Source organism: Citrus clementina, unplaced genomic scaffold (genome assembly GCF_000493195.1).
Source record: "Citrus clementina cultivar Clemenules unplaced genomic scaffold, Citrus_clementina_v1.0 scaffold_3, whole genome shotgun sequence".
Taxonomy (NCBI): Eukaryota; Viridiplantae; Streptophyta; class Magnoliopsida; order Sapindales; family Rutaceae; genus Citrus; species Citrus x clementina.
In genome coordinates, this window is record NW_006262339.1 from 44,714,846 (window position 1) to 44,742,265 (window position 27,420).

A 27,420-nucleotide genomic window follows, 5' to 3' on the forward strand; every position below is an offset into this window, starting at 1 on the left:
AGAGATTTGGTGCAAAACCTGGACAGAACAATTTAAAGTGACTACTTACATATTTTTATATTTAATAACATTGGATATCAGATACCATCAAATTCGATGGTGCCAATGTGAATTTCATATTAAAGATGTCTTGTACAGGGAAATCGAAACGTGATCAGAGAGGCGGGGGGGCGGGTGGTGTCATTAATTACACATAATGATAGCCATTTATTGGATTTAATCACACATGCAGAATGGAAATGACTTGAAATCTAAACTAAAAGAGAGCCTTGCATCACAGTAATAGCTTTCCCTCGCAGCTGCACTCTCTGATTCTGCTCATCCAAATGAATGTTCAAGATCCCACTTCTAGGTGATGCCTGAGTGTAGTAGAAAGCGTAATCAATATATAACAATTATAAGAATATGAATAAATGTTAATTAGAGTGAAATGGATGCAAAGAGAGTACCGCATATGCCACAAAATCACACTTTCCAAGCTTTTGTCTCCAATAGGTTGCCAAAGCACAATATGCGCTCCCACAAACAGGATCCTGATATAAACAAGTCATGTACATAAAAGACTATTCATTAGAATTGTTACAGTCTTGAGATAGTTTTTGAAAATGATTTCCGTCTTACTTATTAGATCCTAAACTACAATACCATACATAAAAGAAAGTTCTTTGGTCTCTTACACAGACATGTTACTTCAAATGCCAAACATTCTTCATTGAAAACAAAACAGAGCAGTATACGTTAGAGGCACTAAATATTTTGAAGTTAGCAAAAGGGGGAAAAGGCGGTAGAAAATGAACGTTTTCAGCAGTAGCATTTACACTCAATTTGCAGTCCTCATTACTCATCAGATGCTCTCAAGACAGGAATGATATTCAATGCAGATCTCCTTGTAGCATGAGTTATCATTCAGTCATGTTTATGAGAAATGTCCATGCTCATAATAGTCGTATGTGAACTCAATCATTAAAACCAACGAGTTATTACCTCATTGACACCAAATTTAGGGCAGAAGAATCGGCTATAAAAATCAAATCCAGACTCTGGGGGAGCAAGCCCTGAAACAATTATGCCTCTTCTTCCAGGACATTTTTTCATTTCATCAAACTTTGGCTGCAAGTCTGCAACAGATTTTGCTGATGGGAGCACCACCTGCGTAATGTAGCCAACTTTATTCAGAACAACTATTGAAACTATATCCAAATGAGTGAAGGGTAAAATGAAATTACAAAGATGTCTTCACAGGTAGTTGTTATCTTCATATCCACGACTGAGGAGACACCCAAAGCCTTGAGAATTAATGAAACCTCAGAAAAATTTAAGTCAGCAGTTGGAGCAGCAGGAAAATCCAATTCAATAAAATAGCACTCTTGTGCTTCACCATTCTGAGAATTAGAGTCATTCATTGTCTTAACATATGGGACCTTTTTGGCTGTTAGAATGCCAGACAGTGTGGCAAATTCAACTGTGTTGGAGTTTACCAAATCTGTCGAAAAGAGCGTGTGCGCAGCTGCTAATGTTGCATGCCCACAAAGTTCCATCTGCAGAAAATCTTATCTTGAAGATCAAAATATACACTCCTTTGTATTGACGTGACGTATATATAAATCACTATAACATGAATACATGAAAATATATGTTAGCATGATGATCACTCCACAAAGCTTTAGTTATGATTTCCATTCAGAAATAAAAAGATGCATAGCCACATAAATAAGAGGGAACATTCAACAATGATTAAATCATAACAAAAATAAAACCACAAGGAGTATGATAAATCGTGAAGCTCCTGAACTAAGCCAAATAGCTTCGTCCACAATTTATAATTATGAGAACTAAAACTGACCTCAGCAACAGGAGTGAACCATCTAAGACGGAACCTCGGATTAGGCGATTCAGCATCAGTAAGGCGAGTCAAGTAACAGGTCTCGGAGATATTGAACTCAGAAGCCACAGCTTGTAGCCATTCTTCATCTCTATCTTCCTCTAACAAACAAACCGCTGCCGGGTTCCCCTTGAAAGCTGAGTCAGTAAAAGCATCCACCTGTCAAAGCAACAAAAAGAACCCAGTCCCATTCAACCACAACGGAACATCAATCTATATACAAAAGAGGAGATTACTATTAGTTACCACATAGTATTGTACGAGCTTCTTGGCCATGTTGCAGAATAAAGAATGAAGTTTAGAGTTTGACACGTGAAACTTGGAGTTGCAGAGCTGAAACCCGAAACTGAGATGAAGGAAATGGTCAACCTAACAGCCGCCAACCTACTGTCTTTTTCTTTATATTTTTTCCTTTCTTTCCACGCTTCTTCCCCTCTCGTTAATCACGGACGCTTGGCACATTCGATTGGACTGTGCATGACACAATAAGATTTGTTTTTCTTAAAATTATCTTGTATTCTGCCTACTACAACCAACTGATTAACTTAATTTACAAGAAAAGAATTTTCTTAAATAGTAGAATCAAGTGAGGCAATGAATAAATTTTATTTGACTGTGAATTATATTAAATATAATTTAGAGAGACTCATGAGGAAATTAAATATACTAATATCAATTTATTAATTATTAAATAATGTTTATTTAATAATAACATTGATAAATAAAATTTTTATTTAAATTTTATGTATGCCATTCATTTATAAATTCATTGAATAGATGACTTGTCAATAAAATTTTTACTGTAGAATAAAAATTGTACAATTTATCATAGATAAATTCACGATATAGAAAGTATAATTTCTGAACTTGTTATGCGCGTAGATAAAACTTCGTTACAAGGTATCGAACAATTATCAAATCATTGTATGACATATCGTTTCTAAGTACATCACATAGATGCCATGTTCGAAAAGTTTACGGAACGCGTTTAATATGACACGAATAACTTTAACACATAGATAAACATCTCATTAATAACTGATTCAACACCGGTAGGACATGTTCAAAACTTCAAGGACCACAAAACCTAACCCACCTTGCAGGAAGCTGAAATGCCACCAACCAAGCAAATTATTCAAATAAACCCCTTCAAATTCTATGAAAAAGCCAATCACCTGAACAATTATTTTGCCGTCAATCCAGCATAAATTCATCTGAATATAAGGGAAGAAATGACATAACGTATATTAATCCCTCAAATATAACATATTCTAAATGAAGTCAAGCTAAGAAGTAACTTGACAAATCCTAACTTATACGGGTTTTTGGACGGGTAGACTACAGACACCCCTGTTTTACAAAGCTGATGATCAATAAACAAATATAATTGAAAGCTGAAACACAGAATTACATTTCACTTCATCGAAGGTTACATGAAGTTGGTACATGACATAATGTACAATCTTATTTATGTACAAGAATGGGGAGCCCCAGCACCCAGGCACATTACCAAATCCCTTCCTTGGACAGTCTTAGAAACTGCGAAAGGGTAATGCGGGGGATCTCGGCTGAACCTTTTTTCTTCTTCTTAATCCTTGTCATTTTCAAAGATTCCTCATCCTTTGATTCTGTAACTGTTACTGAGACCAAATTATAGAACTGTTCAAAAACAGATTTTATTACGGATTAGATGGTCTGCCTTAATCTTCAGTAAACAATCAATCAACAAATGCACATCGACCATTAATTTTACTATTATCTAAGAGATCTCTAACATCATCATCTGATTACATGGCTTTCAGTCCGGTATGAAATGTGGCCTCCAAATGAAACAACTTATGAGACAAGTTACCTCACAGACACCATGCAGCAACAACCTATGAAATGAATCTTGAACTCGTAGCACAAGCTCATCTGCATCTTTGCTCTCCTCAATGAAGGCTCGTATGCAAACCTGTGATTAAAAGGATTTTAACTCCTAATAACAATAAAATCTGTTAACAAGCCATGCATTAAAAAGACAAAGACCGGGCAGATATACCAGCTGGTTGACACATAATTAATACAGAATAAAGATGAGACTTTAATATTTTAAATCCTTCATAAAACCAAATGGATACTCTTACCAACTTATTTTTGGATTATAAAAATTTAATGCCAAACAGATATTATGATCCTCGCTACAGAGAACATAAAATGAATTGCAATTAACAGAGTAAAGAAAAAAAGGATGAATATAAATATGTACCTCGAAGCCCTCAATAAGTTCTGGAAGATAGCTACGGCGAAATGCATCTCTTGTTCGACAATCGATTCTGCGCCATGCATTCAAGACAGCTATCTTATCAGTGTCAACATGACATTTCCTCTTCAGGGTCGAACCATTTAAGGCTTTAATGATATTAGCCTGCCACAAACAAAAGATGATTGCAGTTGGAGCATTTTGGCACATTACATGTCAAATTAACACAAAGCATTGTATTGGAGTCTGCATCCACACAAATCTCACAAAACTGCAGGTTATTCAGGCATATACTTTCTTGACAGCAGAAGAAATTTGAAAGATCAAAACTAGTTTTGGTGATTAAGAGAAGTAAAAAGACCTCTTTATCCATGTCTATATTCCTGAATTTGTCCCACTCTCCATAGTTAGTCATACAAAATGGTGATGGCGGCACTTTGTCACCTGCAAAATGAACTCAAAATCAATGCTAAAATAACTGATTTTGCAAATTACTGCCACAAAGGTGCAAGTGACTTCAGAGATGCCAAAAATAAAAGTTGTGCTCCTGTTGTTCCCCAACAGAAAGAACGAAGAGTGTACTTAAATTTGCTGAGTAGTATCAAAGTTAGTACACACACAAACATACGACGACTATATCCAAATAAACTTGACCGTATTATGATATAAGAAGTTAAGCAAATTTCCGTATTGATAAGAAAATAAGAACCAATCCGAACTCCACTACTGCAACATGTATATTGCACACGGCTCACCTCAAATACCCACAGATAACTTGACACAAGAAAGACAACCTTGGTGTAAATGTAAAGAATTACAGAAACAAGATAGTATTCAATTCTCTTGCATTTGCTTGTCAGCAAATTTCATATCGGAACAACTAAACCAAATTAGTATGCCAAGTAAGTGCCCTAGGGCAACTTGATAAGGCAGCGTGCTTGAATGAGCCAAAAGCACACACAGACACATACTGATAAAGATAGCAGTTATTTGAGCATTATAAATAGGAAAATCAAGGCAGAAAATTACCCCAAGGTGGTGGAGCAAACAAGCCTCTAATTTCATCGGCATCTAACCGTGGAACAAGTTCCATCAACAACGATCATTTAACCACATTCGAGACTGCTGATTGCTAACCTGCAACAAAATAAAATGAGCCCCAATATGATTAATGAACTTGCACAAATTATATGGATTCTGTCTTTGTTCTGAAAAACATAAGATCAAAAGGAACCGTAGCGAAAATACACGAACAAAAACACCTCAAATATCTTCAGCAGAACAAGTAGTGATCAACAAAATACAGTCCAATGAAATTGGCTTACTGCTTATTGTATTACAATGAAGTGATTTTATCATATAACATTGGATATCGGATACCACCAAATTGGATGGTACAAATGTAAATGTTATCTTAAAGATGTCTTGTACAAGGTATCGAAACATGATCAAGAAACACTCCAGGGAATCATTATTTGAACGTAATGATTGACATTTATTGGAGTTGATCACACACGCATAATGGAAATCACTTGAAATCTAAACTAACAGAGAGCCTTCCATCACAGTAATAGCTTTTCCTCGCAGCTGCACTCTCTGATTCTGCTTGTCTACATGAATGTTCAAGATCCCACTTCTTGGTGATGCCTGAGTCAGGTAAAATGTAATCAACATATAACAATTAGAAGGAATATGAATAGACATAAATTAGAGAGAAATGGATGCAAAGAGAGTACCGCGTAAGCCACAAAATCACACTTTCCAAGCTTTTGACTCCAATAGGTTGCCAAAGCACAATGTGCACTCCCACAAACGGGATCCTGATATAAACAAGTCATGTACATATAAGACTGTTACTAGAACTGTTTCAATATTGACAGAGTTTTTGAAAATTACTTCCATCTTACTTATTGGATCCTAAACTACAGTACCACACATAAAAGAAAGTTCTTTGTTCTCTTACATAGACATTTTACTTCAAATGCCAAAAATCCTTCTTGAAATCAAAACAGAGCAATCTACACTAGACTTTAGAGGCACTATATGTTTCGAAGTTAGTAAATGGGTGAAAAGCTAGTAGGAAATGAGCAATAATTTTGTTCACTTTCAGCTGTAACATTTCACTCAATTTGCAGGCCTTATTACTCATCAGATTTTCTAAAACAGAAATGATAGTCAATGCACATCGCCATGTAGCATGAGTTATGACAAATGTACATGCTCATAATATAGTAGTATATAAACTCATTCATTAAAACCAACGAGTTATTACCTCATTGATGCCAAATTTAGGGCAGAAGAATCGGCTATAAAAATCAAATCCAGACTCTGGAGGAGCAAGCCCTGAAACAATTATGCCGCTTCCAGGACATTTTCGTATTTCATCAAACTGTGGCTCCACGTCTGTAACAGATTTCGCCGATGGGAGCACCACCTGCATATTGTAGCCAACTTCATTCAGAACAACTACTAACACTATATCCAAATGAGTAAAGGGTTAAAAGAAATTACAAAGATATCTTCTGAGGTAGTTGTTATCTTCATATCCATGACTGAAGAAACACTCAAAGCCTTGTGAATTAAGGAAACCTCAGAAAAATTAAAATCAGTAGTTGGAACTATAGGAAAATCCAATTCAATAAAATAGCACTCTTGTGCTTCGCCTTTCTGTGAATTAGAGTCATTCATCGCCTTAACATCTGGAACTTTTTTGGCTGTTAGAATTCCAGACAGTGTGGCAAATTCAATTATGTTGGAGTTTACCAAACCTCTCGAAAAGAGAGTGTGTGCAGCTGCTAATGTTGCATGACCACAAAGTTCAACCTGCAAAAAACTTATCCTGAAATTAAAATACACTCTCCTTTGTGTTGGAGTAAGTGTCATATGCATAAAAAACTATGACATGAACACATGAAAATATATGAAGCCTAATGATCAGAAATAATATCATTCAAGATAAAAATTTAGCTATAATCTTCCTTCAGAACTAAAAGAAGCATAGCACATAAATAAGAGTAAACATTCCACAATGATGGAATGATGAAATAACTAAAACCCCATGAAATAAGATAAATCATCAAGCTCCAGAACTGAGCCAAATAGCTTCATCCACAACTTATAATTATAAAAACTGAAACTGACCTCAGCAACAGTAGTGAACCATCTAAGACGGAACCTCGGATTAGGCGATTCAGCATCAGTAAGGCGAGTCAAGTAACAGGTCTCGGAGATATTGAACTCAGAAGCCACAGCTTGTAGCCATTCTTCATCTCTATCTTCCTCTAACAAACAAACCGCTGCCGGGTTCCCCTTGAAAGCTGAGTCAGTAAAAGCATCCACCTGTCAAAGCAACAAAAAGAACCCAGTCCCATTCAACCACAACGGAACATCAATCTATATACAAAAGAGGAGATTACTATTAGTTACCACATAGTATTGTACGAGCTTCTTGGCCATGTTGCAGAATAAAGAATGAAGTTTAGAGTTTGACACGTGAAACTTGGAGTTGCAGAGCTGAAACCCGAAACTGAGATGAAGGAAATGGTCAACCTAACAGCCGCCAACCTACTGTCTTTTTCTTTATATTTTTTCCTTTCTTTCCACGCTTCTTCCCCTCTCGTTAATCACGGACGCTTGGCACATTCGATTGGACTGTGCATGACACAATAAGATTTGTTTTTCTTAAAATTATCTTGTATTCTGCCTACTACAACCAACTGATTAACTTAATTTACAAGAAAAGAATTTTCTTAAATAGTAGAATCAAGTGAGGCAATGAATAAATTTTATTTGACTGTGAATTATATTAAATATAATTTAGAGAGACTCATGAGGAAATTAAATATACTAATATCAATTTATTAATTATTAAATAATGTTTATTTAATAATAACATTGATAAATAAAATTTTTATTTAAATTTTATGTATGCCATTCATTTATAAATTCATTGAATAGATGACTTGTCAATAAAATTTTTACTGTAGAATAAAAATTGTACAATTTATCATAGATAAATTCACGATATAGAAAGTATAATTTCTGAACTTGTTATGCGCGTAGATAAAACTTCGTTACAAGGTATCGAACAATTATCAAATCATTGTATGACATATCGTTTCTAAGTACATCACATAGATGCCATGTTCGAAAAGTTTACGGAACGCGTTTAATATGACACGAATAACTTTAACACATAGATAAACATCTCATTAATAACTGATTCAACACCGGTAGGACATGTTCAAAACTTCAAGGACCACAAAACCTAACCCACCTTGCAGGAAGCTGAAATGCCACCAACCAAGCAAATTATTCAAATAAACCCCTTCAAATTCTATGAAAAAGCCAATCACCTGAACAATTATTTTGCCGTCAATCCAGCATAAATTCATCTGAATATAAGGGAAGAAATGACATAACGTATATTAATCCCTCAAATATAACATATTCTAAATGAAGTCAAGCTAAGAAGTAACTTGACAAATCCTAACTTATACGGGTTTTTGGACGGGTAGACTACAGACACCCCTGTTTTACAAAGCTGATGATCAATAAACAAATATAATTGAAAGCTGAAACACAGAATTACATTTCACTTCATCGAAGGTTACATGAAGTTGGTACATGACATAATGTACAATCTTATTTATGTACAAGAATGGGGAGCCCCAGCACCCAGGCACATTACCAAATCCCTTCCTTGGACAGTCTTAGAAACTGCGAAAGGGTAATGCGGGGGATCTCGGCTGAACCTTTTTTCTTCTTCTTAATCCTTGTCATTTTCAAAGATTCCTCATCCTTTGATTCTGTAACTGTTACTGAGACCAAATTATAGAACTGTTCAAAAACAGATTTTATTACGGATTAGATGGTCTGCCTTAATCTTCAGTAAACAATCAATCAACAAATGCACATCGACCATTAATTTTACTATTATCTAAGAGATCTCTAACATCATCATCTGATTACATGGCTTTCAGTCCGGTATGAAATGTGGCCTCCAAATGAAACAACTTATGAGACAAGTTACCTCACAGACACCATGCAGCAACAACCTATGAAATGAATCTTGAACTCGTAGCACAAGCTCATCTGCATCTTTGCTCTCCTCAATGAAGGCTCGTATGCAAACCTGTGATTAAAAGGATTTTAACTCCTAATAACAATAAAATCTGTTAACAAGCCATGCATTAAAAAGACAAAGACCGGGCAGATATACCAGCTGGTTGACACATAATTAATACAGAATAAAGATGAGACTTTAATATTTTAAATCCTTCATAAAACCAAATGGATACTCTTACCAACTTATTTTTGGATTATAAAAATTTAATGCCAAACAGATATTATGATCCTCGCTACAGAGAACATAAAATGAATTGCAATTAACAGAGTAAAGAAAAAAAGGATGAATATAAATATGTACCTCGAAGCCCTCAATAAGTTCTGGAAGATAGCTACGGCGAAATGCATCTCTTGTTCGACAATCGATTCTGCGCCATGCATTCAAGACAGCTATCTTATCAGTGTCAACATGACATTTCCTCTTCAGGGTCGAACCATTTAAGGCTTTAATGATATTAGCCTGCCACAAACAAAAGATGATTGCAGTTGGAGCATTTTGGCACATTACATGTCAAATTAACACAAAGCATTGTATTGGAGTCTGCATCCACACAAATCTCACAAAACTGCAGGTTATTCAGGCATATACTTTCTTGACAGCAGAAGAAATTTGAAAGATCAAAACTAGTTTTGGTGATTAAGAGAAGTAAAAAGACCTCTTTATCCATGTCTATATTCCTGAATTTGTCCCACTCTCCATAGTTAGTCATACAAAATGGTGATGGCGGCACTTTGTCACCTGCAAAATGAACTCAAAATCAATGCTAAAATAACTGATTTTGCAAATTACTGCCACAAAGGTGCAAGTGACTTCAGAGATGCCAAAAATAAAAGTTGTGCTCCTGTTGTTCCCCAACAGAAAGAACGAAGAGTGTACTTAAATTTGCTGAGTAGTATCAAAGTTAGTACACACACAAACATACGACGACTATATCCAAATAAACTTGACCGTATTATGATATAAGAAGTTAAGCAAATTTCCGTATTGATAAGAAAATAAGAACCAATCCGAACTCCACTACTGCAACATGTATATTGCACACGGCTCACCTCAAATACCCACAGATAACTTGACACAAGAAAGACAACCTTGGTGTAAATGTAAAGAATTACAGAAACAGGATAGTATTCAATTCTCTTGCATTTGCTTGTCAGCAAATTTCATATCGGAACAACTAAACCAAATTAGTATGCCAAGTAAGTGCCCTAGGGCAACTTGATAAGGCAGCGTGCTTGAATGAGCCAAAAGCACACACAGACACATACTGATAAAGATAGCAGTTATTTGAGCATTATAAATAGGAAAATCAAGGCAGAAAATTACCCCAAGGTGGTGGAGCAAACAAGCCTCTAATTTCATCGGCATCTAACCGTGGAACAAGTTCCATCAACAAACGATCATTTAACCACCTTCGAGACCGTCGATTGCTAACCTGCAACAAAATAAAATGAGTCCCAATATGATTAATGAACTTGCACAAATTTAATGGATTCTTTATTCCCAAAAACATCAAATGAAAATGAACCATATCGAACATACGTGAACAAAGACACCTCAAGTATCTTCAGCAAAACAACTTTTATCAGTAGTGATCAACAAAATACAATCCATCAGTGGGGACCCAAGTTAGGGTCACATAGATTGCACCAATCGTATGTATATGCAACGGGAAAATACAGTATTTGAACAGTGTCACTTAAGAAGAATCAAGTATAAGAAATTTGAGCTGTCGTCACACAACTGGACAATTTGATTCAATATGAAGATCAAACTTATAGTGGCTATGTAATCTTCTCAAATTTACGTTACAGTAACCATTTGTAGGTTAGGAAAGAGAATTACATTTCCGGTTAAGCTCTCTAGAAATTCGATTTTCTTTTCGATCGACATCCCACGTGACTTCGCACCCTCTCCTGCTAAAAAATAACACAAAAGAATTAAAAAAATTTCTCACATATACACGCGAGTGCAGAATATGTCTAGAAATACGATCTGGGTATTGCAAAATAATGCCATAAAAGAAAAAAAAGAACCTTTGCTGGGATCAAGGAGAGGAGGCGAAAGAAGGAAGTCTTGCTCTCTCTCCATAATGTCCGGAGTCGCCATAATTGATTGATTTGGTTGATTCAATTGATGAGCGGATAGATCTGGGCTCTGCTTTATCTCTTTGATTAAGAAGTTTTGAGGAACTAAGACGAGAGTGATTACGATAATGGACAAGGCCGATTTTTTTTTTTTTTTTACCTTTCTTTTTTCTTTTCTGGCTGCGGTGGTACTGCTTAAATGAAAACAGAGCAGAACGCAAAAACACAGAGAGAGAGGAATATGCGAGTTCGTGTTTGCGAAGCGGTTTGACTGTTACTTGCGACTTGTCCGTAGCCAAATCTACCAGCCCTATCTATCTGCTCTAATTTCCCTTCCTCATATTAGAACGTGCTGCTAAAGGTTGTACCTCTTTATGCTGAACGTGGTTTTGACTTTTAGTTGAAAGACGAGGTTGTCTTGTCCCAAGGTGCAATCCCCTCGTAGCTGAAAATTTTGGAGCTTTGAATTTGATCATCAGGGGACACGTATGAAGAACGTGCACGATTTAGGCAGCTGTACATGTTTGTCAAACTCTAGTTGTAGACTTATAGGGCTCCTCCTCCGTTCTGTTTTCTATTGTTAAATGCAACGGCAGATTGAAACTTATTTGCCCGAGGCGTGTAATCGGGATGACGTTGGGTTCTTGTAGCATTATTACCTTTTCTTTTGTCTGCTTTGAATTTTAATCGGCCCATCAATATGGCATTGCACGATCCAGATTCACGATTAATCCAATATATGGTTGGTCTGTATGGCGTTTGGTTGATCGTTTGGCTGTCGGCCCATCGCGATGGTCCTTTTCTTTATTTTATTTTTCGTGTTAGGATTTAATCCAATGGTTAAGGCTCTGAGATTAAACAGTTGTAGAGTTAAACATTAAAATATTGATAAACACTAGTTGATGTAGTTTAAAAATTAAGTTAATTTGACCTCACACTTATTTGATAGAAAATTTATAATATCTTTATTATTTTTGTTAAAATTATTATTTAAAAGTAATATTTACTAAATACTATCAACTTTTATTTATAATTATATTTTTTTTTATATTAGTTGTACCTTAAAAATTACAATACCTCAATATTAAATAAGTCTTAATTCCAAAATCCATATAATATATCTTAACTAATGTAACACACGACTTGTCTTCATCATAAAATATTATGTTCTACATGTATAAATAAATAAATATATATATATATATATATATATATTTATTTATTTATTTATATATATATAGATAGATAGATAGCAAAATTTATTATAGAATATCAACTTCATTTGATATTGAAAACAACAACATATGCTTCTTTAGAAAAAAAAAATGAAAAAGAAAAAGAAAATAACAACATATGACTAAAAAAAACCAACAATTTTTCTCATTAAAAATAATATGGTTATTATTTTCATGGCATATTTCGTATAGGGAAATATCCATTTTTGTAGTAATGCGCCGTCTCATTCTAAGAAAACAAAAGTTAACGTCTCGCTATGAGAAAAAGAAAGTGGATAATTCATTCCCCATTTCCACGTTTAAGGGGACAAATATGGCATTTCACATCATGTCCTTCACTATCTCCAAAATGCGGATACTACATGGCTGCAACAATGTACGTACAAGCCAATCCCAGAAGCAAAGGTGGCAAAGGGCAAAGCTCTTTCCTTTGGTTTTTCTCTTACAATTAATATTAATATCCCCCTCTGTCTCTCACAAAACCCTAACTCCGCCACCTTTAAATCCTTTGGGTAAGTTTCTCTTTATCTGTAGAATCTCTAGGTGTGCATGTATATATATATATATATATATATAAGCATGTATCATGTTGTTTTCAGTATTACTAAAAATGACCATGCTGTTATACTAGCTTATCACGTCTTTATGTATAACTATCAAACTTGAAAATGTTTTTCTTCTGATAGGTCTATGTTTAAATGAGCATTTCATTTATATGGGTGGGTTTCTGTTCGGTTTTTAATATCATATATATGGGAAATTTCTTTGTAGCTTAAACTTGTCTTATGTTATGTGATTTACAGCCAGTTGCTATCCCTTAAAATTGGAATGGACTAATATTGTTGTATTAAAAATTTCCATTTCTTTTCACTTAGTCCGATCTCGGATGTCAAATATGCATGACTCATTTTGTAATCCATTTTTCTATTTTTTAGATTAACTAAATAAAGAACTTTGTAATTACGGGGGGGAAAAAAAGATGCTAATAAATAAATAAAGACTGTTCTTTCTTGACTCGCTGCATTCATTGATATCCTGTGATTTAAGCCGTGTCTTCATAAATGTGTTGTTTCTCTACGTCTTAGCATCTTATACCATTTAGCTTGTCTGGTTTTAAATTTCTGATCAAATTAAAAATTTTTGGAATCGGTCGATTAATTCTATATAAGACTCACTCCTCTGCTTTTTGTCACTTTGTTTACGGTACTTACCACTCACAGTAATTCATGCTATTTTACTGCTTACTAGTAACTAAGGGTTGGAACTTAGAAGGTTTGGCTTGAGTTATATAGAATGGAAGGACAAAGTGATCAGCAGAAATTTCAGTGGTTGATGTCATCAAATTTTGATGGGAATGCCAATGATGAGTCTCATGGACCTGGATATGATCTAAACCAACCCTTTGTTGCGGAAGCTGGATGGGATGGGAACCAGCATAATTCTCTGCCTTTACCTCAGTGGCCATACAGCTGGAAAGCTCCTCGCAGCTACATTGATTTGATTGCAGAAAGTTCCACATTTCTTGAAAATGCTACTGGTGCAGATATGTTAGAGTGTATTACTTCACCTGTTGGTGGGGCTCACTCTGTTTATGGAGGCTCTGAAATCCAAAGAGAACTATTGTTCAACAATCTTGGGAACCCTTGCGGTCATACACCTCCTTATGGAGACTCTGAAATCCAGAAAGACCTATTGTTCAACAATCTTGGAAATGCCTGTGGTCATGCACCTGCTTATCCATTCTTCGACTTGGATGTTTCAAAGGTAAAGCCATCTTCCTAGGTGCTTTATGAGGCAACGACCATGAAGCTGAAATGTCTGATTGGGTATGTGCTACAGGTAAGATTTCAGAACCCATATGATGTTGTGGAATCACAAAACAGCAACTTTATGTTCTTCCCGCAGCAGATTCTTTCTCAGGTTTATTTCATCCATTAATATCTCCATTTCCAAATACAAGTTGAGCATATTGTCTTAAGCAGTCATTAAACTTGAGGACTTGATTTTTGATAGGTAGATGCCAATATCTCGCACCAGAATCAAACTTTATGGAGACAAGAACCATATGAAGAATGTAATGTGTCTCAACTTTATCCCAGGGTAACAGTTGCTCCATCTATTTACCTTTCCAAACAACGATCCAGGGTATCGAAACAAAGAGCCAGTGCATCTTATCGTGCAAGTAGAATACCCTTCTCAGCCATTGCAGAAGCTAATGTATCAACCCCTGTACTCAACGGACCAACAAATATGGTTACAATCAGATAATTCATTTTACTAATTTTTCTTATTTGGAATAAAATAATAGTCGTTGTAGTACTCTGACTAAAGTTTATTTCTGATTCATTGTCGCAAGACACGAAGAGCTGAAAGAATCAGAGCATCGCAAGAACTGCTTCCTCATTCTGTAGAGGTAATGTGTCAATGCTTTCACAGTTATCGTGACAATTAACATGTATGCATGACACGAGAAGTTTTTCAATTATGTAATCTTAAGGTGTGCTGCATATCCTAATGCTAATTCCCTCATACATTGTCTTTTACATATAAAAATAATAGCAAAATTTTGTTATATGTTTATTACGTACAATACTCTAAAGATGCCATTGTAATAAGGAAATGGCGTTATATTGTGTATGCTTTTTGGGATCCCAATGTCCGTCGTCACGCTATGTCTAGTTCCAATGATTGTGCATGTGAAATTTTAAAGGTGAGCACTGGTTCACTTTTGGTTTTGCAGGGTGGTCATGCAGCTGTGGTGGATGATACCATTGACTACATCAAGTTTCTACAGTCACGAGTGAAGGTATGGCGTACCCTGAGGTGCCATTTTACACCACTTATGCACCGACAGTCACTTACCATATTGACATGTATTTCTTTCTATGTGCGAAATTCAATACAAGCGTATGGTTCAAACTTCAAATAAGTTGAATCCGATTCTTCATTGCTTTCATTTGCTTTAATGACAGTTCCAGCGATCTTAAGATAAAAATTTACTTCCATAGGTGCATATCTATCGTAAACTTTTTGCAATGATGGTGTAGATTTGTATGTTTATCAAACCATATCATAATATTAAGGAAGTAATTTGAAAAGCAAACTCAATTCTGCAGGAACCAAGTCAAAGCGGATTTGAATGCCAACCAACTTCAGATCCTTTCGTTTTCCTCGAGGTATTAATTACCAAAGAGTAATTAAAACTCAAGCAAGCTCACTGTGTAGCAACCAAACACTGATGCTGATTATTTGCAGGGATATGGCCACTACATTCTCAATGAACAGAATACAAATGAACCATTTGAAGAGATGGTGGCAGAGTTGCCAAAGATGAATCCTTCAGCAGCACGTCAGTTGTTGGAGAACAGCGGCCTATACCTGATCTGATGCTCATGTCTTCGGCTGAAGGGTAACGCTTGCCAAAGCCAAAAAACCTCAAAGATGCCTGGCAATCCTATCTAAACTCGTGGTTTTTTTGAATTATGTGAATTTGTCTTTTTGAATGGTTATGCTAGCCCTGAGATGCTGTTATTGGATGCTAGAAAAAGATCAAAATGCAGAAGAAAAAGAGAAAACATTCTTCTCGAATTTTCTGATGCTTTGCGGTACTCACTCCTGCTGATTCACATTTAAATCAGCAAACGAAAGTAAACAAGAGTAGAATTAACATTAAAGAAATTTGATATTAGTATTCTGTATCTCGCAATCTATCCTCGTTGATCTGTCTTACTCATGAGAGGCCTCTACAAATCCAAAATAGACTCTGGCCCAGCGGGCAGCATTGATTGGCCCATGATGCACTTTTCACCATTCTCAATCAGTGATTTGTCCAACGAAGCCTTGGCAACTTTAGCAACACACACCATCAGAATCACTATATTGAAGCAGCAACAAATAGAAAAAGTCAGTACATCTACATAACCTAACAACAATTTCAGGGGAAATCCTGCTCAATTTAAACTAATTTTGTATCAAAAATAGGAGAAGAGTTGACAAATCAAGAATTGACAATAACTTACCAGATATCACAAAGCCGAGTGCCATATATACCTACATCCACAAGAAAATGCAGCTTATAAAACCAGTAAGGATGACAGGCAACATCCTACACAGAGTCAGCAACCATGCATAAAAGTAAATTTCTTTTAAAAAACTGAAGTCAATCTAATATGCCTTTTATCTATTGGAGACTGTGATATAGCCTCATATTATCAGAATAAGAGGGCATTATGCTAACCCAACGAGTTGCTGAAATCTCATTCCATCCATGTGTGACATCAGAAAGATCCTTCAAAGTTGTTCCAACATATACCAGAGAAAATGTACTTGGCTGTCACAAGAAGCAAAATCAGGAGTTCAGTAGTCAAATGGTTTTTTAAAACTGAGTTATTTAGCAAGCTTGAGCCAATCATTAATGGTGAAAGCCCATAAAATATTGGAATGTTAAATTACCATCATTCCCAACCAGGATGCCAGCATGTATTTGCCTGTGTGAACAGGAGTTACGGATAGGAGATAATTCAAGATGTTAAATGGAAGCAAGGGAACAAGCCGAAGCAGGAAAATTATCTGATTGCAAAATCGAAAGAAAAAGAACAAAAAATTATAAATCAGAGGAAATGAATTGCATTTTTTTAGAATATAAAGAACATATAAAATAAAAAATAAACCCACGAGTATTGTTCAAAGAAGAATCACCACAATATTTCAGACAGCCAGAAAGTATAATCTCATAGTCATATTTAAATACTTATGCATATTGGAATATAACTTGTGTCGTGGTATCAGTTATAGGAAATAACTTGATTGCAGTCTCTACTTGAATAGCCAAAAATGTATGATACTTGTAAAGATTAATCAGCTTTTGCTGTCTCTGTCTTCATGTTTCTTATCTAAAATTTCCCAACCAGTATGAGGATTCTCTAGCTTCACTTCAGTTCTCCAAAATTCAATCAATTTTGAATGGCCACATAAGATTACACAATTGAAGTCTTATAAATTTTCTGTGTGCACAGTGTTTTGGAGACTTCTTTATGCAATTTCTTTAATTGTTAACTCAAAAAGATAAATGCTATTGACCCTATTATCAATGTGTCTAAGCTCAACCGAAGATGAAAAAACATGATGCCATCAGCATTGCTGTCAGCAAAGTTCACTGGGTTAACGATAGATTTGTCAGTTTTCTTTTAATGGTTACTTATGATAATTAGTTGTTGTAATTTTCAACGATCATTGAACATATTTATCAGCCACTGGATAAATGAATATAAACAATTGACATTAAAGACTCTAAATGGAAGTATGGATAAACCTTTTCCAATAAGCTTCAGTGAGAACTCTTGCCTTAAAGCCAGATTTCTGGATTGCCCCTGCAACAGCCTGAAATTTGGGATAGTTCTTCAACTTGGAGATGACAAATGATCTTCCAAACTGCACTACAGCACAAACTAAGAAGCATGTAGGTCTACAAACGACAAAAACATAACAAGAAGAAAAAACATGTTTTCAAAAAGAAAAATGTTGCAACACAATTCTTTAATATAAGAAAAGGGATAGACTCTTTACTTAGAAAGACTCAAATAAACAGAAAATAAAATTAAAAAAGGTGCAGATATATCAGTGTTCAGGAAAGTAAAACAGAAATGCATTGCTGTCTTCCTCATGTTTCTGGGGTTCAAGGGATGAGGTGCTTGCCTTACCAAGAAATATTGCAGTTGACCCACAAGCACGCACACACATGATAATATGATCTATAACTCACATGAGCAGGAGTAGAGGAACTCACTGTTCTACCAATAAGGAATGCAGCTGTTGCACCTATTGTTGCACCAACAGAATCAGCTACGACTCCTAATGGCAGTCCAAAAAGATAACCACCTCCAAGCTGGAAAATGCATGAAAAAAGGACAAATGACAAAGAAACTGCCGCATGATGTTGAAATCTTCAATAAAGTACAAAAAAAGAAACTGGGACAAACATCACTCTTGGCCAAAATTATTTGTACACATATTTTTCCAATGATAGATGAAAGCAGAAGAAAGCTGCTCTGCATAGAGAATCTCAAAGGAAACAAAAGAAAGAATCCAAATTAAACCTACTGTCAGTATCGAAGCAGGAATTGCCAGGACAGTGAGAGGAACATATGCGATGATCCTGTAAAATTCCAGAAAAAAATATTAGATATATATGACTGGCAACTACTTGCACTAATGTTTATTCATTCATGGAATGAAGCCTTAGTTTCTTCCATCTCAGAAGAAATCATAGCGTACTTATATACAAATTGCTAATTGTTGATTCATCGCCAAAGATGGCTTAGAATCAATAGTTCATTATTTAATGATTTTATTATATTTCCACTTGGGTAATATCAGAAATAGTTAGTAACCACACCCATCAAGTAGTTTCTGTTTTTGATCAGTGTAGTACTTTGCTTATGCTAGAACCTTAATCAAGGTGATCAGCAAGGATGACATAATGGAAGATGAATTTCAAACATTTATTGCTGAGAAATGGATGCTAATTGTGGCCTGTGGGAGAAACTTACAACACAAGCGGACCCCAAGGCCCAAGATCCTGCTTTATCCATATCAAAAAATCCTTCAATATCTGTAAAAACAAACAATTTTTTTTCTTAATAAAAATATCACAGATGAAGGAGATTGTGATAGTAACCTATGACTAATCTACTTAATAGCCATCCCTTAGAAAGGATATGCACGGCTGCCCATCTGTTGGGCTCTCCACGGATCCTGCACCCGACACGTGACCAGGTAGTGCCTTCTCGGTGATGAAGGCCTTCCACAAGAGCCTTCTCCAAGCAGTGTCTATTCTTCTGATACAACTCATCTAAAATTTGGCTTGTGCGGAGGAGGAACCCAAGTGCCTATAAGGCCACATGCCAAGGCTTTGCTAAATTAAGCCATAATTTAGCAATGTGGGACAAAATTAGAGTCCCATATGTTTTTGAGAATATAACTTCAAATTAAATAGCCACTAAAGGCCTAGCCTAGTGGTGTGATGCCCTCAACATTTCTTCCTTCCTAGGTATGGATATAGGTCTCGTCACTAGTCGATACAGATTTTTTATCTAAGCTCAGTTTGGGAGTTTGGGCACAACTCGGTCTCTGAAGACCCTAGGCTATGTGGTATTATTCTAAGCGTATAAATTCATACTCTACCGTAATAATTGAAATGAAAAAATGGATCACAACAATACCGAAACCCTGAAATTGCTTACAGTGCACGGAACGTTCACTTAAATTGTAAACATGGCACCGATTTTTCGTTATTTTTGTGAACCATTTGTTGAGCGCTTTGTCTCTTTAGCATTTTCGGAAAAGAAAAAAAAAACTGAAATAGCCAGATACAAGCACGTGCAAATTTAAACAAGATATGCAGAATGATAGGGGAAAAAAAGAAAGGAAATTAAATGACATAAAACACGTGCCTTTTCAATGGGAAGGGAAATGCAGGAGACGAGAAGGACTGCGAGGAGGAGGAACAAGACTCCGATTCGAAAGGCAGAGGCCCAAGTGAGAAACGTTACACCCATTTTTGGTAACAGAAACAGGCACAGCCTGCAGGCCCCACGCCTCTGGCTCAGCCCCTCTCCGTCGTCCTTTCGACCGTTGGCGCCACCTTGCTTCAACGGTGCCCGCACCCGTAATCCGTCCACGTTCGCCACTTTTATTTAAGGTCCGTTGGTTCTCTTCTCCCAATTTAAGCCACAAAAAATCAAATCAATTACTATACTTAGACGTTGTTTTTAATTTGTCAAATGCGATGCGGCATATCCATTTGCTAAAATCAAATATGAATCATGTAATAATAACAAAACAAAACACAAACTAGATGACGTCTGGCCATAGAATTGCATGCATGGTAGCCAAGTGTTTGCTAAGTGTCCGTGTCATCATCAATTAGAATGAATTCTCATGCATTGGAGCAAAGTGTTCGCTATGTATTGTTTCAATGATTTGCCACATCAAAGTAGAATTTACTTGGAGCAACAGTTTCCTCCTTTTTTTTTTTTTAATGCATGATTAGTTATCAAAATCCACAACAAAAGAATAAATAAAATTATAAACTAAATAAGGAGAAAATTTAAAATATACTAGAGCTATTATGTCAACCTTATAATAAATAAAACATATATATATATATAATATTTTAAAAAAATCATCGTACAAGTAGTGATTATATTAAATTTAAATATAAATTTCATATATGTATTAATTGATTATATTATCTTGATGTATTTTAAAATTTCTTTTAAAAGACATAATAATTAATTTTTTTAAAAAGAAAAAAGGAATCAGAACCAAAAATTTTTCATACCTAACTTTATAATCTCCATTTTTCCGGCAATCTTTCAAGAGACCTTCTATGCCCCTGCCTTCCACAGAGGCAGAAGACCCTAGATCCAGAAAAGAATTTCATCAACAATCAGGGACTGAATTGAAGCTTTTGTCAATGTTTATATAAAGTTTACGTTTGGCTCCACTCATATGTACTGTATTTGGTGATAATCTACTAAATTTTTATAATTTCTTATTGTCATTGATTTTTAGCTTGGGCATGAAGAGAACGAGTTTTCAGCAAGGACTTTCTAGTTACCCTGAGAATTTTCAACACGATAAATCATAAATCACTTCTAAATGATGTAATTTGTGCACAAACTCAATCAAGGTCATGTCCACTATGCTCATGTTATCATAATTGACTTCAAAGTTTATTTCTTGAATGTGTCGAGTAAAATTCTAGCACCAACACAATCTTTATGTTATCATCAATTTCGCCATCAAGGATAGCAAACTAATTCAACTATCATATCGTTTTGAGAACACGATCAAAAAATACTTCCCCGTTACGCATCTCGCCATACGATTGTTTTGCCCAAATATTTGTTACTTGTTAGACTGTCTATGTTTTTCATGGTTGTCGCCATGGTCTGATGTTTTGTCTACACTTAATATCTTAGAAATCAAGGTCAAATTGAAGCGTTAGACCATTTCATTTGTGTTCTGCCATTTTTTATAAGCCTCGTATGATTAATTTCTACAAACATTAAATGGCAGCTGTGGTTAAAAGTTAAAATGTATATTTATTATCTTTAGTAATGAGAACATTAAAGAAAGAGTAAATGATATGGCAATTGGTGTTGTGAAATCATTCCATTTATTATTAAACACAAGATAATAATTGATTAGTGACACGTCTTATAAAATAAAAATTTTAAATTCTAACTTTGTAAGTATATTAATACACTTAAATAAATTATGTTTCCTATCTATGTATATATATATATATATAATTCTTGTCATATTTGTCTTGATCTCAATACATTTTTCAAAAAAAAAAAAATTAATACCATTCTAGGGAAGTTGTATTTTATACTTTCATGTAAAATATGGTATATTTGTCTAAATGCTAATGGAGGTATATCTGTCTCAAGCATATACCTTTTAGGTATACGTTTGAATCTCATCTTTAGTGGTATGTAAACTTTCAGGCTATACCTGACGGATCTTTGGATTATACTACATATAGAGCATGAAGAATTCATAGAAATAAATTCAAAAGAGAATTTATTATTATTATTTTTGTTTATGGTTGCTTTCGAGTCTAATGTATTATTGTGAACTATTTTTTCAATTGACGATTCTCTGGTTTTAACGGTCTAAAGATTAAAGTGAATCTAATGTTTGATTTATACGTGAATAATTATGTGTTATAAATTGTCTCATAAAATTAAATCCAATTGAAAGTTATTTATTAAAGTTTTTGATAATCTGAACTTCAATGTATTTAACAGAGTGTGTGCCTTTAATGTATACAAATTTAAGAGTAATTTCTATTTTTTATGATGGACTAAAATAAGAATATCAAATGATAATAGGAAAGTTATACATATAATTGGTTATAGTCCCCAAATTACACGTAGAAATTCTATTCTTTTCTAACATTCTATCATCATAGAGAGTGTATAGAGGAAATTAAGAGATTTTTCTAAAGAACGTATTGATTTGAAAAACAAACCACATAACTCTATAAAATAATTAAGTATTATGAATTTAAGTACATTTTTACCTATTCATTTATTAATTTTTGGTAATACAACATGAATATTTCTAAGGGCTTAAGTGATGGTTTTTTTTATAAAAAAATTAATAAGTAGTATGAGCAATGATAACAGAAATCTCTCCTCGTTGATTTTTCAAGAAAAACTTATTTTCCTGTCTCGTGCAGTAGCATGCGTGGAATGTCACCTAATTAATCACGGAAAACGGGACCAAATGGGGTCCATGAATGAAAAATATCCAAGCATACTCTTCTACAATTTGCATATATAAAACCACATGCACATGCATATAGTGATACCAAATCGCTATAAAAAAAATAAATAAAATAAAAACTTTTCTTTCCACTTCTTTACAGAAATTGCGCGCACGAATTTACAAGTTTCTAGAATGTCAAGATATTAATAATTAAGAATAATCTAATCATTACCAACCTCCCCAATCTTAAGCTAATACTTAAAGCTCGGATTTTCTTGTTTCAGTACTGCAGAGAGATTTCAAACCTTTTTCATTTTGCCGCATCTCATACTCCAAGAGGATGAATGTCTAAAATTTAATATTAATTAAATTCTTAAATGGCTTCATCATGACAATTAGGATGCTAATGCCGAATCAAACACATGCACCAATGCCTGCACCGAAAATTTATTCAGCTCGCAGCACGAGTACTAATAATTATTTTATAACTGAACTCAGCAACATTACTTAATTTTTCAGATTATCTCTTATCCATCCAGAGTGTGAAAAAGATTAATTAATTATGATAACGAGTGGGACACCCATTAAACATACAAGTGGGATGAAGGGAAATTTTAGGTGAAGAAAAGCTTAATGCTGAACAACAGCAGAAGCACTACATATATATCATCACATGGATGATCAAAAATGGAGGACAGCAGAAGCACACTAACATATAGGCATGTAGTGTAACTATTCAACCACTTTGTGGGGGAACCCTTCATGCGCCCCTCAATAGAAGTTCCCTTTTGAAATAAAAAGTACACTGCACACTCTGCAGCAAACGCGCTTTTGGACCCCATTCCCATTCCTATATATAAATACCCATCTTGCCTTGCATATCAAACCATCCTTCGTGGGACTTGAAAACATAGTAACATACATTCTCATGGCTACCCACAAGTTTGCTAGTGCTGTTTTCTTCGTGTTACTAGGTTTAGGTTTAACTTGTGCCGCAAGAAACCTCTATTCTCTTGAAGAAGAAGTTACCCACACTGTAACAACTGGACATGGCGTTGGAGCAGGTGCTGGTGTTGGTGTTGTTGTAGGCCTCGGTGGTGGTGGGGGCGGCGGCGGCGGCTCTGGTGGAGGTGGTGGATATGGAGCTGCGGGGGACCATGGTGCTGCTGGATATGGAGGCGGAGCTGGCGGTGGAGAAGGCGGTGGTGCTGGCTATGGAGGTTTGGCGGGACACGGTGGTGGTGGAGGAGGCGGCAATGGGGGTGGCGGCGGCGGCGGAAGTGCGGGTGAAGCTGCTGGATATGGAAGCGGTGGTGGTGCTGGTGCTGGATACGGTGGAGAACATGGGGCTGGATATGGTGGCGGCGGTGGTGGTGGAAGTGGTGGTGGTGGAGGTGCTGCCGCTGGTGGTGCTGGATACGGTGGTGGTGGTGGTGAAGGAAAAGGTGCAGGAGGCGGGTATGGTGCTGGTGGTGCTGGAGGAGGAGGTGGTGGAAGCGGGGGAGGTGGTGGCAGCGGTTATGGTGCCGGAGGAGCACATGGAGGTGGTTACGGTGGTGGTGGAGGATCAGGAGGGGGTTATGGTGGTGGAGCTGGTGCTGCTGGAGGAGGCGGCGGCGGGGGCGGTTCTGGCGGCGGCGGCGGCGGAGGATATGGTGCAGGAGGTGCACATGGGGGCGGATATGGTGCCGGAGGAGGTGAAGGCGGTGGGCATGGTGGTGGCTATGCCCCTTGAGAATATCTTCTCATCTCTACTGCACTCACTACCACCTAATTTACTCTAATATTAAGAAAAATAAGATTATTATGATTTATGGGCCAAAAAAACCAAAAAAGAAAAAAAAAAAATTCATATCACGTAATGTAAGAAGCTATGGATGCCAACTGAATGCTGCCAGAAGTTGTATCATATGATATTAATATCAAAGTTCAGCTGGTTCCTAGCTATTCAGCTGGTTGCTGGCTATTTGTGAGTTTCTTATTCGGAAATGTCATGTGAAGAACGTGGAAAGGAATAAAATTAAACAAGTGAGTTGTGCTCAAATAATGCAAAACAGAAATCATAATAATGGTAACATACATACCTCTATCAATCTCTCATAGAATCTGCTGTATAAGTAATAATCCTTGCAGCCTTTACCCAAAAAAAAAAAAAAAAAAGGGAAATTAGTACACTTTAATATGAGACTACATAATTATAATTATATTTATATTTGCCTTCATTTCCGTCGAGGTTTACCCAAAAAAAAAAAAAAAAAAAAATTGCTTTGTATCTCTCTTCTTAGTTCATCAAAAGTTAAGCTGTGTTGTATTTGATTTACGTCCATGAATATATAGGAGGGTTCTGTGGCTTCATATCAGTCCCTAAGACAAAATTGTGAATGCAGCCACATCATATTAATTGAAGAAAGTCTTTGGGAATACTTCTTTACGCAATTTCTTTATGATGGGCATATATTAGCGGACTCTTTACCGAGTGATACTCAAATAAACAGAAGAATAGAATTAAAACAAGATGTAGAAAACCCATTTCTTCGGAAAGTCGAACAAAAAATGCTCTGCTCATTTGCTTTCGTCCTCGTGGTTTTGAAGTCTTGGATAGAATAACGTAGTCAGTCTCTGGAAAAAGGAATCCTCAGAGCCTATCAGTGGCGATTCTGGCGAAGCTATGAGCTTTACTTCAACCCGCTTAAACTAAAATAATATTTTAGAGATTAATGTGAACATTGTTTATTTCATTAAAGATTCATTTTTGTTTTAATTAAGAACCAATCGAAAACATTTATCTTATTAATTAGGGATTATAAAAAAATATGTCAAAACTTGAAATCTAAAATAAAAGTAATTCCTAGTAGCCACAACTAGCCCTCTCCATCATTCGCCTTTGGAGCCTACTGTTAGAATTAATAGTGTGTTTACCAATTGATAATTTAAATGAGCTGAAATAAAAAAAATAAAAAAAAAGAATAAGTTGTTTGCTTAAGTTGTAAGAATTGAAATTAGAATGAGATACATTTTCATTAATGTGTTTAGTTTATCTTAGAATTAGAATGAACTGTTGTAAATTATTAAATGCTCGTAGTTAATTGTTGTACTTAATGTAATAAGAATAAGAATAAAAATAATAACAATAGTTAATAATAATTAAACTAATAAAATCACTAAATTTTAACAATAGTAATATTAATAAAATCAATAAATTTTAATAATATTATTGTAAAAATAACAACAATGACATTAATAAATAGTAATTACTATAATAATAATCATAATCATAATAATGATAATAATTATTATTATAACAATTATTATAATAATATTATTATTATATTATTAATCATAAATAATAAAGAACCTACTTGGTAAATATTACAAAATTTCTAGGTATTTTAAAATTGATATAACTATTGTGATGAACTGGTAGTTCAATAAGTGCAAAGTTATTACCTGCTCTGACATGAAGAATTTACATATGAGGGTAATGAATACATATTAAATTATAGAAAATTCACAAAAAATTTAGTTATAGAGTTAGAAGATTCTATTGATTCTTGATTTTTGTTTAAATTAAGTTAAGATGGATTTATGGAAATAAATCATTTGTGAATTCTCAACTTGAAATAGTCTTCCCATCACGAGGGGTAGAAAAGCTATACATGATGTACGACTTGATTTCATGATAATGGTATGTATCATTTTATCTCATATTAATATTGATGCAATTAATTTGAATTTGAAGTTCAAAAGGATTATTGTGCAATGCATTGTTGATAAATTTATTGATATGTGAAATTGAGAAAATTACGAAGAGATTATGACTATGGGTTGATATATATGATGTCCTTGAAGGACAAAATGGTAATACAAGTAAATATATGAACATTTGAAGCGTGTGATAGATCCATTAGTATAAAAATTTACTTCCCTGGAAGTTAACATAAAATAATTTGGTGGTCCTGAAGAGACCTTATTTGCATGTATAACATATTTGATTTCAATAATTTAATTATTGAATATATTGCCTTTAAAGAATCATATTAATCAACAAGTAAATGAATCTCAATTACCCTTGAAAAGGAATATAGTGAGAAAAAAAAAAGGATTCAAATTATCTTATAGAAAGCACACATGCAAATTACAAGAGAGAAATCTATAGCCCTTGTAGAGGCATATGTAAGGAAGCTTTGAAAAATCTCATTGCGCATACATATTGAAAAATGAACATATTTAATCAAGAATATCCACTTGCTATAAGAGAAAAATTAAAATTGACATAAGATTGTCGTTAATAAAAAATTTGTTGTTATCATAATTTCATGATCCTGATCATAAAATGTGAAGAGCATCAAATTATTTGATCAGCCAAAAATAAAAATATTTGGACTTGTACTCCATACGCTAGATGTAAAGTTAATTAGCAAAATATAAAGAACTTTGAACTTGTAATCCATATGCCTGAAGTCATAAAATTTATTGACAAAATGTGAACTAGAACTGTAATATGTCATAATTAAAATAGAAGAATTTATGAATTTATCCTTGAATGATAAAATACTTGAAACAAGTAT

General features: G+C 34.9%; 7 protein-coding genes across 7 annotated transcripts; 2 read left to right on the plus strand and 5 right to left on the minus strand.

The window, feature by feature from the left end:
- Positions 1–244: 244 nt before the first annotated feature.
- Positions 245–3,047, minus strand: LOC18049790 (uncharacterized isomerase BH0283). Its single transcript, XM_006444044.2, has 7 exons — positions 2,979–3,047; positions 2,129–2,353; positions 1,844–2,041; positions 1,227–1,538; positions 985–1,149; positions 450–533; positions 245–359 (listed from the first exon to the last, which is right to left on the minus strand). The coding sequence occupies exons 2-7, from the start codon at positions 2,156–2,158 to the stop codon at positions 252–254; spliced, it is 897 nt and encodes a 298-aa protein (XP_006444107.1). The 5' UTR covers positions 2,159–2,353; positions 2,979–3,047; the 3' UTR covers positions 245–251.
- A 222-nt stretch (positions 3,048–3,269) lies between these two features.
- Positions 3,270–5,265, minus strand: LOC18049791 (R3H domain-containing protein 4). The gene is made up of 5 exons (XM_006444045.2): positions 5,154–5,265; positions 4,486–4,568; positions 4,131–4,289; positions 3,735–3,836; positions 3,270–3,541 (listed from the first exon to the last, which is right to left on the minus strand). Exons 1-5 carry the CDS (start codon positions 5,215–5,217, stop codon positions 3,389–3,391), a joined length of 561 nt encoding a protein of 186 aa, XP_006444108.1. The 5' UTR covers positions 5,218–5,265; the 3' UTR covers positions 3,270–3,388.
- A 148-nt stretch (positions 5,266–5,413) lies between these two features.
- LOC18049792 (uncharacterized isomerase BH0283) lies at positions 5,414–7,741 on the minus strand. Its single transcript, XM_006444046.2, has 6 exons — positions 7,551–7,741; positions 7,266–7,463; positions 6,636–6,947; positions 6,397–6,558; positions 5,861–5,944; positions 5,414–5,771 (listed from the first exon to the last, which is right to left on the minus strand). Exons 1-6 carry the CDS (start codon positions 7,578–7,580, stop codon positions 5,664–5,666), a joined length of 894 nt encoding a protein of 297 aa, XP_006444109.1. The 5' UTR covers positions 7,581–7,741; the 3' UTR covers positions 5,414–5,663.
- A 639-nt stretch (positions 7,742–8,380) lies between these two features.
- Positions 8,381–11,842, minus strand: LOC18049793. Its single transcript, XM_006444050.2, has 7 exons — positions 11,286–11,842; positions 11,095–11,165; positions 10,576–10,684; positions 9,908–9,990; positions 9,553–9,711; positions 9,157–9,258; positions 8,381–8,963 (listed from the first exon to the last, which is right to left on the minus strand). The coding sequence occupies exons 1-7, from the start codon at positions 11,356–11,358 to the stop codon at positions 8,811–8,813; spliced, it is 750 nt and encodes a 249-aa protein (XP_006444113.1). The 5' UTR covers positions 11,359–11,842; the 3' UTR covers positions 8,381–8,810.
- Positions 11,843–13,864: 2,022 nt separating this feature from the next.
- LOC18049794 lies at positions 13,865–15,958 on the plus strand. Its single transcript, XM_024187564.1, has 7 exons — positions 13,865–14,335; positions 14,411–14,491; positions 14,585–14,824; positions 14,928–14,984; positions 15,312–15,377; positions 15,688–15,747; positions 15,827–15,958. The coding sequence occupies exons 1-7, from the start codon at positions 13,865–13,867 to the stop codon at positions 15,956–15,958; spliced, it is 1,107 nt and encodes a 368-aa protein (XP_024043332.1).
- A 344-nt stretch (positions 15,959–16,302) lies between these two features.
- LOC18049795 (TVP38/TMEM64 family membrane protein slr0305) lies at positions 16,303–20,293 on the minus strand. Its single transcript, XM_006444053.2, has 9 exons — positions 20,023–20,293; positions 19,120–19,181; positions 18,671–18,725; positions 18,357–18,455; positions 17,915–18,001; positions 17,024–17,140; positions 16,809–16,901; positions 16,591–16,621; positions 16,303–16,445 (listed from the first exon to the last, which is right to left on the minus strand). The coding sequence occupies exons 1-9, from the start codon at positions 20,125–20,127 to the stop codon at positions 16,315–16,317; spliced, it is 780 nt and encodes a 259-aa protein (XP_006444116.1). The 5' UTR covers positions 20,128–20,293; the 3' UTR covers positions 16,303–16,314.
- A 3,487-nt stretch (positions 20,294–23,780) lies between these two features.
- LOC112100000 (glycine-rich cell wall structural protein 1.8-like) lies at positions 23,781–24,587 on the plus strand. The gene has a single exon (XM_024187565.1). The coding sequence runs from the start codon at positions 23,781–23,783 to the stop codon at positions 24,585–24,587; it is 807 nt and encodes a 268-aa protein (XP_024043333.1).
- The last annotated feature ends 2,833 nt before the right edge of the window (positions 24,588–27,420 follow it).